Source organism: Manacus candei, unplaced genomic scaffold (assembly GCF_025592945.1).
Source record: "Manacus candei isolate 608988 ecotype Guabito, Panama unplaced genomic scaffold, ASM2559294v1 h1tg000057l, whole genome shotgun sequence".
In the NCBI taxonomy this organism is placed as follows: domain Eukaryota; kingdom Metazoa; phylum Chordata; class Aves; order Passeriformes; family Pipridae; genus Manacus; species Manacus candei.
Window position 1 is genome coordinate 9,866,435 of NW_026138105.1, and position 12,462 is coordinate 9,878,896.

A 12,462-nucleotide genomic window follows, 5' to 3' on the forward strand; every position below is an offset into this window, starting at 1 on the left:
AAATATGGAGAACATTTTAAGTATCAAAATGCTTTGTGGGCATCAAACTGTTTGAGCAGAACGAGCTGAAAGGCCACCGGGCAATATTGATGTCAGTTTTGGGGGTATAATGTTCTTAGCAATGTTTTCAGTGAGAACATATGCACAAAACTTTTACTGGTTTTCAGAAGAGAGAGACTAATGTTGGTGAAATGCTTAAAAATTAATAAGCACTTGAGTTTCAAGCAAGGAATTTCGCCCATAAGATTTTTTATTTACCCATAAAGCAGGTCATGTCCACCAATATATGCAAAAATCCTTTCTAATGTGATAGAAAATTTTATCTGCCTTTTTTTTTTTAACCAACATTTTTAATGCAATTATCTCTTTAGAGTCTGCTTAAAGATCACACTTGTATATGGAAAATAAACCAAGGCATTTTACAGGACACGTTTTTTTTCTCATCTTTTCCTTTTCTTTCTTTCTTTTTTTTTTTTTTTCCAGAAAGTTCAACAGTATATAGTCATTGTTCAAGCCACAGATATGGAAGGAAATCTTAACTATGGTCTCTCAAACACGGCAACAGCGATCATTACAGTGACAGATGTGAATGACAACCCCCCTGAATTCACCACCAGCACTGTAAGTATCAATCCATCAGCACGGGGACACACGGACACACAGTGTGTTTGTAATTCCTGGATGTTGATACCCACTGTCTCTCTTAGCTGGTTTGGGCAGATAGGAGGAACTTTGGTGGATAACTGTGGAACAAAGACTTTCAGTGGGGGACAAGGAGGAAAAAAGGGAAAAGGAAAAGAAGATTTATTCATGAACCAGCAAAACTGTTGGGTGACCGATTTCTCTGAGGTACTAAAGGAGCTGAAATAACGTGGCAAACAGACCATGTCTGATTGCACTGAAGAGGATGCAGTTGTTTCTCAGCAACTGGCTGTAGACATATCAGAGTTATTAGTACTTGTGAGTGAGAACCTAGCAGTAGGAGGTATTTGGGGTTTATAGCTGGGATATGATTTCAAGGAGGCAGTAAGTGCTCTACACAGTAAAAGGTAACTGGTAAAATTTGTATTTCCCTGATAGCTCTAACAGATGTATTTGTGTGTGCTGGCAGTAAATGTGTAGACATTCTTCAGTACATCTGGTCTTAATCAGTTAAAGATTTTACTTATATTAGCACAGTTCTTTCTCTATTCTGTTCTCATGTGCTCCAAGATATTACTGGGAGGCAAGGGGGAAAAAGTAAAGAGATGCAGATGACAAATTTTTAGTGCTGTTTACTGTAAAAATCAAGGATTGAAAGGTGAAATGATGTGGTCTGGTTCATTCCAGCCTTAATAATCCATAGATGTAGAACATCTGAAATGTGCATAGTAATTTTAGAAATCACAGAGCAGTGCAGAGGTCTAGATGCTAATAAAATGAGAAATCCTTGTGCATCCCCCATCTGTATTCATATGAGGGTCAACAAGGAGCACTAAATGATGTATCTTAAATGAGCACCAAATCTTTACAAATACAGAAAGTCTAACTGCATTGTGCTCAAGCCACTGAGCATCCTTTCAGGAATGTTTTTATTATTTATATTATTCTGAATTTTCATTACATCTTAAAGGGTCTCTAAATATTTATTAATGTAGTACCAAAGTTTCCCCTTAGTGATACCCTTACAAACTGCAAATATGTAGCAGAGCTCAAGGAGATCAGGGAGAGCCCACTTTATACCCTCATGGACCCAGATTAGTTCCATGCCAGCTGTGGAGTCTGGATCCTTCCCTCCCATTGCCATCAGGAGCTGGGCTGCTCAGCTCCCAAACAGTGCCAGCATTTTCTGACCAAGTGACTTGGACCTGGATTCTCAGAAGAAGAAAGGCACTGAATTCCCCCTGAGTCACAGTAATATGAGCACCCAGCATGTTTTCAGGTCTGGGCATCAATCTTCAGGCTGTGCTGCTGCTCCAGCGAGGGCAGGGTGGGTGTAACACCACATGTGTGCTTTCTATCCATCATGGATACACCATGCTTTGTGCTGTAAAGTTGTGATTCAAGATCTCCTTCAGGATGATACATACAGTTATGAAGAGCCATAAAAATCTGGCACAGGTCATGGGCTGTGTGGTCCTTTCTCCTGTCAGGACAGGGCTGTTCTCTCTGGAAAGCTGCCACTCATAGAGAAATTTGTGTCTGTGGGGCCGTGGGACCTCGCACCACAGCAGAAGAGGGGCCTACAGTTCTTAGTGTGTGGTGGGGACCTTATTCTGCCAGGTAAATTCTTCTTTACCCTCCATTTGAGTGAAAAAGGAATGACATCTAGTGGCCACGTCACTTCAGCACAGGTTGTTCAGATGACCCAGGTTGCCTGGTTCTTGTCTCCAGATGCAAGTTGGAAGGTGAGGTTTTGGGAGTAGGATGAGCTGTGTCAGGGTTAGTTACATGAGCATGAGTGCCTTCGGGAGGGCAGCATCCCTCCAGATGTGGCATATTTTAATGGCTTTCCAAAACACTTTCCAAAGGTGAATCTGCTGGAAGGTGGGATAATGGAAATTTGCTTTCAGGTGAATTCTGAGTATTTAATGTCTCGATGTGTGTTAAACCTAGAAGGAATAAAAACCATCAAGAGAATTACCCATAGAATTGTGGTAAATGGATTAGAAAATGCTGCTCTTGCTCTAAGCAGAGTTGATGTGTACCATTATTTCTCTAATTTCAATCACCGAAGAAAGAGTTTTGTAAGGGCCAAAGGGCTTTACACAGTAGCACATGGGACTTCTTTATGAAGATTTGAAAACCAAGGGTGTTTTACAATAATACTTTCTGATTCTATGGCAACAAATATCTTTGATATACTCCTGGGTATAGTCAGGATGAATTCCGTGTGAGCATGAAAGTATAATATGGTTTTTCCCTTACTGGCAGAGAGAACAGCATCAGGCTGATCAGTCTCTTTAAACCTCAGCTGAATCTCCTTGCTGTCCTCAAATAGTCTGATCTGCATTTTAACACCTCTAAAAAAGTAGCAAAAATTGCTTTCCAGGAAATCTACAGCTCCTTGGAGGGTAAGGAAGCCCATGGTCTCTTTTAAGTCTGTGGGCTGTTTGGAGAGATACCGTGTATTTTTATTTTAAATACTTGTATTGAGATGCTGTTGTAAAAACAAAATAAGCTGAATAACTGAAAGTGTGGCTTGCTCTTGGAAAACTGCCAGATGAGGGGAACTCAGGAACTGCATTCATCCCAGACAGATACAAAGGCCCACCCTATAGCGCTCCTAAATTACCTGTCATTCAGCCAGGGTGGTTTTAAACTTAATCGTTTCTGGATAGGAATGTAGCTCAGGAGGACACTGCACCATGCTGGTGTCACAGCTCATGTATTCAGCAGCAGGAATTAATGTTGCTGTGTAAAATTTAACAACGGGATGGGAGAGAAGAAAACAGCCACTGCAGTGGCCGAGAAAGTCAGGTCACGTCTGTAGTCGAGCACACAGTGCAGGGGGGAAGGGACTGAGTGTATGGACCATGTGGAAGTTCAGACAGGCATAGATATGCCAAAATGACACGTCCACTGGAGTGGGTGACCTGCAGACATCCAAAATACCTAATGGGCTGTCATCAAAATGTAGTGCTAGGTGAGAAGTGGAAAAAGAGCAATAAAATCACACAGAAGATCCGTAAAGGCACAGAATGAAGATACTCCAGTAAAACTCCAAAATGCTTGGATGCTTCTGTGAAAATGGATCGCTGTGGGTGTCACACCCTTTGGTCCATCACCTGAAAGGCTGGGGAGGGTCCTGTAAAACGGCGGGGGAAGAAGCAGCCCCACCTTCCCATACAGAGGATTCTGAAATTATAAGGGAGGGAGGAAATCACAGTCTCTGGATGAAACAATTTTGAACTCAGGTTTGCTGTTAACTCCAAGTCCAGTCTCCATCAGCAGGAGTCATGGCCAGTCCTCATAGTTATGACCAGGACTTACTGCATCAAGCTGTGAGGCTCTGGGGCACAGTGGGAGTTGAGGCACCTCCCCTAGTCCTTTCCAGCTCTGTTTTTTGTGATGATGAATGTTTTCTTGATCTGCAGCGCTACCTGCCTGAGCTGAGAAGCATCAGAGAGCAGCCAACAGTGGGGAAGTGTCTCATTAGAGATACCAGAAGAGTGACACATCCCCTGAAATGCAATAAACATTACAGGCAGCTGTTTGGGGCAATTTCAATGATTTAGTGCAGGACTGTGACCCAGGGAATGCTCTTCTGGCCAGCTAAGGGACTTCAGCCTGCTCATTGTGTTGCGTTCTTCATGTGACATTGTTGCTTGCAAAAATAAATGAAGGGAGACAGTTCTTCCCTCTGCCAGAGAGCAGAGGTAACACCATACTCCACATCTTCCATGCCCAAGTTTTTCATGGCTTTTAGAGAGTGGTTAGCTGTACTCATTCATTTTTGGTGGGTTTTGTATCTGGCAAATCATCAGCTGGTGTAAAATATTGACATTTTAGCTGGACTGTGTTACAAAGGCTTTGCAGGAAGTTTTACTGGGAAACTGGCTTCATTGCTGTTACAAGATAAAGGTATCAGTGTGCCCTCCCTTATCCAGAGTCCCTTGTACTCATAACAGGGTCATGTCCTCTGAGCTGTCTTAATTATGTGGAAATTCCCCAGCCTCCCTTCAAATATTTATCTCCTGTGTGCAAGTGAGTCGTGTTTTTTCCATATTAATATAGATCCGTAGCCTCTGGCCAGATGCTCACCTCAGATACAGGGGGTGCAATGAAATTAGTGTTGGAGATTAAAAGTCAACTGAGACAGAACAATGCTGGATAGTCTCAGGTGAGGTTTTATGTGAGGTTGAAGCATCTTTTTTGCTCACAGAAGGAACACCTTTAATTCCAGTGAAATCTTTAACTCCTCTCAGGCAGGATGCCCCTTCCAGTCTGACCTATGATACTGTTAATAACCATCCAAGGATTTCCACTTTATCTAAGAAAATGCATAATCAGAGGGGAGGAGAAGTGAAAGAAATCCATGCCTACACTTGACTCTTACAAAGTCTATTTTTATCTTATTCAATCAGGAACAATCAGGCGCAGAGAGGAGACGCAGATGAATTTGCATGATCAGACTTCTGTGTCTGAAATGTTAATTAAAAGTTATTTTAAATTTGCCTACTGTGCAGAACTTGTTTTTATAGTAGCCCGTGTAAAGGAAATATTATTTCACAGGGCTAAAGTGCTCACGATTACTTGAGCTTGTGGATTCTTGGGAAAACCTGCCTGGCTGGCAATCAACCACTCCTTAAACCAAAAAAAAAAAAAAAAAAAAAAAAAAAAAGAAAAAAAAAGGGGGAGAGGGGGATGATGTGGAAAGAAAGGAAAAAAAAGAAACTGGGCTATTCAAGTTCTTTAAGCTCCTGAGCCTTAGGAGGTCTTATTTAAAGCTACTTTAAAATTTGCCCTTTGGCACTGCTTTGAGAATCTCCTCTTCCAAAGCTGAATCCAGAGGAGTCTGTTTTAAAGAGGCAGCTCTAGGACCGCATTCCCTTCCCCGCTGCGCTGCCTTGCTGGCTGATCCTGACACTGACTCCAGTTAGGAACAGCTGCAAAGGTTTAGGACTGGACTATCAGGCATGTGTGGGTACTTCCCAGCTCACAGTGCCCGGGCAGTGGTGGCTCTTGCTGGCCTGGCAAAGGCCATCTGGCCAAAGACTGGCTGAACTAACCTGTATTCAGAAATGCTGTGCTGGAGCAGGAGGGGATGTGTTGCTGGGTGAGGGTACTCTGGTTACAATGTGGACTTGGCTAACCAGTGGAGGAACAAGTCCTTTTTGCAAGTTCATCAGGAAAAGCAGTTCTAGGCACTTTTTAACTGGCCAATTTAATTATTATTGTCAGCCCAGCCCCATCTCTGGCTGCGGCAGTGACATCAAGGTTGTAACCTGGCTCGTGCTGGGCTGGATCAGGCAGCAATGGAATCTGCAGTGGAGAGCTCGGCACTTCCTGAACAAAAGTACACAGAAAAATGCAAGTTAAAAGGACTTTTTAGTTTTGGCACCACACTGCCAAAAATGTCTGACCTTTGTCTGTGCAGGTATCCTGGTTCCTCTGAGTACAGTGGGAGATGCTAATGAGCCCACTCTGAGAAGTGCTTTGGAATTGGAGAGGGAAGCATGCTCTTAGAGCTTCACTGCCATGCTGGTCTTGTTCTTTACCAGAAATAGTTCTTCCTTCTTCCATTTTGATGTTTTCTTCCCATTTTCTCTCCCCTCTCCACCCTGATTTACTGATGTGCATCATTTTGTGAAGCAAAACAAGCCAAGATCCTCCAAACCCTTTTACTTTACAGCTTCCCATTCCCTGGTTATCTTGCTAACCCTGCTGTACTCCATGCTCTGCTCAGTTTCCTTTCTTCTGACCCAATTTGGATATAGTAATCCAGTTTCAATGCCTTGAGCTAGAGCACTAGTATTTCCTTTTTCACAGCCATGGTGTAGAGCTCCCTTTGCCTCCTGCTCTGTGAACTTGCCAAAACTGTGGAAAAGCAAACAAGCATAATCCAAAATTGTATTCCTTGTTCTGTGTGTGTTTGTTCTTATGCTCAGTGTTTATTTGAGGACAGAGCATGGCTGTGCATCGACCTATGATGCAGCACTGCTCAGAGCTGTAGAAATAGCTGATGTGAACTGTAAAAGTGTGGGGATTTTTGCAAGTGGCAAAGCTTGGGATGAATGCTTTACCTGGGCTCCAGCCCCCTGAGTCGAATCCTGCTGAGCTCTGTTTTTGACAGCGAGTTCCAAAACAGCAACATAGCAGGAAAAACCTTCAGCTTTTCCTTCAGGCTGAAAGATTGTAACTTCCAAATTACTGTGATGAAAAGATGTAAATACATCTGCTTTGAGGAAATTATGTTTAATGGTCACAGGAAACCAAAATCAGAATCCGTGTCAGCTGCCTTGGGGTTTCCTAAACACATTTATAGGCAGAGGTATCCGGAAGCATTGGGCACATGTGACTGTTATGAGACATCCCTTTTACATGCATGCTCATGTTTTACAAATTAATCTTACACTGTGAAGGGAGAACCCAGCAGGAATGGGATGTCAGTGGGATTTCCTGCAGACAGAAAATTGGACCAGGATGCCTGCCAAGGAAGGGCTTCCTAAAAAGAGACCTCACCAGACTGATCCAGGAAAAACTAGTGAAAGTGGGTAGCTAGCTATCTGACAGGACCTTGGCACGTGTCTGTCTGCCTCCTCCCCATTCCTAGACCCTGGAAAAGATCAAGGGCTTAAATCTTGAGCACTGTGTACCTGATTTGCCAGTGTATAGTCTACAGTTGCGTATGGACTTGCCCATTCAGATCTCATGGTCCCCACCACTACACCTGTGCCATTCAGAAAGTCTACAATGACATTTGAGTGTAGCTTAGCCTGGATCCTACAGTATTTTTAAATCATCAAAACTGTGCCTGTGGCATAACTTAGCAGCAGTTGTCACAAGAGGCAGAAATCAAGTTGATTGCACAGGTCAGAGCTGGCAAGGGGAAAGACCAAATACGACGGTGAGAGGATGTACAGGACTGCATTGTTTAACAGCTGAAGACAAACCAGGAGTTCTGTACAGTCCTGCAGACAGGCATTATTGTTAAAAATCAACTGTGCTTTCATGGAAAATCCCAGATGACTGTGTTCACTTACAGTTTTCCAATCAAAACGAGGCTCAGCCAAACTGCCCAGCAAAGCTTGGGCTGTTACAGCGCTGTCATCATCTAACTGAAATAATTATTGTCTTCGAGTGAATTGAATATGTCCAGTAGCATTTGGGTACATGAGCATCTACCTAATTCTGTATGCATTCCCATTAAATATATAGTTGGTGAAGTCTTAAAAACTACAAATCAGTCTAGTTTTCCTAAATAAGAGCCCAGTGTTTCTAAATTGAAATGGGCTTTCTGCCTCTCGTTGCAGGTCCTGATGAAAACCTTTACCATGAACAATGAATTAGATTAAGGATGTTAGGTCAAGAGGTAGCAGTAACAAACAGCACAAGCAGAAACAATATTCATTCTTCCCATCCTTTCTCAGCCTTGTGCAGGACTCACTGCAATAATTCCAGGGGCTTTGCCACTGCAGATATGCAGGTTAACTGTGGTTAGAAAAGTATGTAGGTCCTGACAGAAATTATTTACATCTTGACCTGCCTTTCGAGTCAAATTGACCTTTGGAGATGGATCCTACCTCAATGCAAAGCCTGTCCAATGGAGCTTAGGGAGTGTGATGTCTACACAGTTTAATGCTGTTAAAGAATGAGGATGATCCCCAACTCAGAGTGCAGATTCCCTGTGAGCTTTCCCAGGCACAGCATCTTCAGGTGCCTGAAGGTCTCTTTCAGTGCAGTGCTATGGAACACAAGACACACTTTGTACTCTCTTGTGGATACTCAACTTTTGTGCTTTATTTTATCACCTCTTTCATCTGAAATGAAAGATATTTCTCGCTTTATGAGAAAACAATAATTCCTCATGTCTTAATGAAAAAAGCACCAGCCTCTTCTGTGATGTCTGCTATGCCTTTACACCAGTGTAAGATATGACAGAAAGGATGAAATACCTTTGAGACTGCTTAGTGTAGTCTGCAAAATGGATAGAGATACAGAGATGTATATGTATAAATACACAAATATAGATGTGCACATAGCTGGATCCAAAGCATAGACAGATGCTGATGTAAGGCAAACAGTCATCAATCATATCCAAGTCTCTACTTCCAGATAAATTGTGGTTTATATGAATTATTCCATTACGTTGTGTGGGTACATATGCATTGATATAAAAAAATGTCATCTCCTTGATAGAAGTCTCTTCTTAATAGACCCTATTAATCAAACCCTAAATTTGCAGTGGCTTTTGTTTTGTTTATTTTCTTTCAGCACATTCATTTTCAAATTATCACCAAATTAATCATGTACAGTTCTTTAAACTGGCTGCCACATGGTAAAGCAGTTCTGGTTCCTCTCCATTACACTGAGCATTGGTTATTAAGGCACAGTTCAAGGCTCTGTTTAGCCTGATTCTGTCCTGAACCTAATTGGAATCAGCTAGATTCTTCCTTGTAAATGGGTCAGTCACACAGAAAAAGCATCAAATGTAATCTTGAGATTGCAAAAAAAAAGCAGATAAAAAGAAAAAAAAAGATAATTTTATTTCTCTTCATTGATACCTGCCTGGTGGTTAAAAGAAGGATTAAAATGAGGTCATTAAACTTTCCTTGGAGACAAAACCCAGACCTCGGTGGTAATATGATTAATCAAATATAAAAGTGAAGCTATTCTGAATGAATAACTCATTTTTATAAAATATCTAATTACTGAAATGTCGTCTGCTGCAGAATAAGAAGGGGGGGAAATTAATTGCAATAACAATTCAAGAAGATAAAGTTTTTCTGAATTAGGTCTACACAAGAAGCTAAATTGAGTTGATTAAGTAATTTTGGTTTCAGGAACACCCTTGATGGAAGTTAGTAGTAATGAATTTTTCAGACCTCAGAGTTTAAAATTTCCTAAGACTAGTGATTAAAAAAAAATGGAAACGATAGTTTCATTACAGATTTCAATTTTCTGTCACAAAAAAAGAAAGGGGGGGAGATATAAAAAAAAAAACCTCTATCGGCCTCCTTCAGATTGGACACATGTACTACTTGGTGTAAAATCAAGAATGATTCAACCTGCCCTCGATGCCGGGGAGAGCAATCTCAGCCAGAGCTGCAGCTCCACCCGGGAGGCAGAGCCCACAGTGCTGCTCATGTCCTTGATATCCAGGAGTAACAGCACAGCCTCTGTACCCATGTACTTCATGCATCTGTGCACCTCCAGCATACACGGTGCTCTGCTGTCCTTACAGAGCGCTCAGGAGCTGTCATTCACAGGGCTGAGCAGCACGTGCACATCCATCAGCAGCATTGTGGTAATATGTAACAGCTCCTTTCGACATTTGGGGTTCTAACCTGCTGCTTCGTGCAGTCAGGTTAATATTATCTAAGCACAGACAATGTGCCTGTGTACCAATGTACCCTGGCATGGCCACCCCCGGCCCGTGGGGAACCACAGCACCCATCAGCCATCACTTGTCGTGTCCCATTTGTCAGGGACTGGCTCATTTGCAGCATCTGGCAGTGCTGTCTTCTGATGCAATGTCTCATTTAGCAGGGGCTTCTCTCCTCCTTCTCCTTCCCTGTTTAATCTGTTCGGGATATCTGGAGGGGGAAGCTGGAGACCACACCCCAACCCTGCGCTTCCCATAGTGCTGTGGAGGAATTGTCCAGTGAGAGGGGGGGTTCCAGGGGAGGTGTGATACGTGTGTGACACACACTGGTGTCACTGACAGAATCTCTGTAGTCAAAGGAAATGTCATCAGAGAACTCTCACTCTGTGATGTGCTCCAATGGAAATCGCTGTGGTCTCCACCACCAGATGTGTGAGTGTGGATTAGACACTGTTCCCATCATCTCTGGGGTGTCAGTCAAGCTAAAATTTCAAGGAGAAATCAGACATTGATGCTCCTGTATCACATATCTACCCACACCATGTTTCTTGTCCGACATTTATCTATCCACCTGTAGCATTTTTCTCAAATTTCATTGGTTTCTTCTAGATTTTTGTGCCTCTTTCTGCTTTTGGATATTTGTTAGATATCCAGATCCTCCTCCTGAATGTAGACATCTAGGAGGTCCCTGGTTAGGCTGCACATCCACACAGCTCTGGTAGATCCATCTCCACATCTGCCAGATGTCCCAGGCAAATACCCATTTGTGGTGGATTATTTCATTATCTTAAAAATACACACCATCTCAGGCACTGATGCAAGGCTGAGAAATTTAAATACATTCTGTAACTCCTCTATTGTAAAGCACTGGAATAAATCCCCTCCTCAGGTTGGTTAACTTCCTTGGGTAGGCAGGGTTTTAATTCTTCAGTATTTTGTTGCCTTAAAAAAACAGTTGCTTCTGAGGGATGTCATTTTAAGAGGATATATATCTGGAATTTCATTAAGCACATTTCACTTATGAAATCTTTAGTGACATGCTGGGGGGGAAAGAAAAAGGAGATTTAGCAAAGTATTTGGTAGTGCTGTGAGTTCCCTCTTATCAAATATTTTTAACTGTCCAGGATGTCTTAACACTTCCCAGTTGTAGAAGAAAGGGTCAGAATGCAGACAACAGCCAGAGTTAAAATCAGAGAGAATGGCTGAAAGGTTTCACATAGTTTTCTTGAACATGGAAGAGTTTTTCATACTGTTCAGCTTAGTGCACTAACAAGTTTTAATTGCTAAAAAATAACAGAGAAGAAATAATGTTGTTTTCTTGCCTAAACTTACACGTATATAATGACCATCTTTTCACTGACCAATATCCTCCCATTTCTCACTACATCTTTCTACTCCATTCCACAGGAAATGTTGTAAACAAAATTTCATTAAGAAGTTTCTTTTTCATGGCAAGTCTGATGAATTACACAGCATTTAATATAGTCTTTTGGGTGCTCTGAGTTACTATAAACAGGCAAGCAGGCATTTCTCTGGAATGCCAGATTCTCAACTCGTTGAAGGTGTCCCTGCTCATGGTAGAGGGTTGGACGAGGTGACCTTTAAACCATTCTGTGATTCTGAGATTTTAGGGACTCCACCCCTTCCCACAGAAACCCTGGCAAACAGATCTCCTGTGGGTGGAAGCTCTCACACCACTGGCAGGCATTGCTGTTACATTTTAAGCATCAGTAGGGACATAAAAAATTGTTCATTGTGGCACCAGCACAGAAGATCATGTCTTTAAACCACAGAATAAACCACACTTTTAGAATAGAATATCTGCTTCAGTAGCTTTCTCCTACAAGGATGCTTGTCCAGTCAGGAACCCAGTTTATGGCCAGACTTGTGGGTTTGACTTGTTGCCTGATTGTGGAATTCCAATTTACTCACTTAAAAAAAAAATCCCCCTTTATGCTAATTCTTACCTGGAAACAACAGAGATTCCACTTGCAGTGCAGAGGAGGTCTGAGGAGGAGTCATTGTGCAGACAGACTGAGAAGGAAACTTGTTAAAAATCTCCATACTAGAATTATAGTGTACATAAAAATTCCTTTTCAGTACTCTTAAAATTCTCCCCTTCCCAAATACCTGTCTTCAGATCCCAGTGGTACATGAGCAGCTTTTATATGCCTTAAAATCTGAAAAAATTAAATTAAAAACTCATTATGAGGAATGGGCAGTTAATAAGAAAATCCTAAACCAGACTTATCAGCTTAAGGCCCTTCTTTATGAAACTTTATTACAGGTGCCTGAACTGAAACATCCTATTCTCTACACATTTCCCCAAGAAATACAAAGCCAGGCCTGTGGAGCATGTTTTGCTCTCTTAGGAGCTGAACTCTGTCTCACAGTCTTTGTTGCTCTGGTTTACATGTAAATCAGGAGAAATGTGT

The 12,462-nt window shown here is 42.0% G+C and overlaps 1 protein-coding gene across 1 annotated transcript in view; it reads left to right on the forward strand.

The window, feature by feature from the left end:
* The window catches only part of CDH4 (cadherin 4), a 427,411-nt gene that overhangs the window by 384,012 nt on the left and 30,937 nt on the right, over positions 1-12,462 (forward strand). The window contains exon 8 of the mRNA XM_051803474.1: positions 484-621. Coding sequence (XP_051659434.1) covers positions 484-621 — 138 coding nt within the window. The remainder of the gene's footprint in view (positions 1-483; positions 622-12,462) is intronic.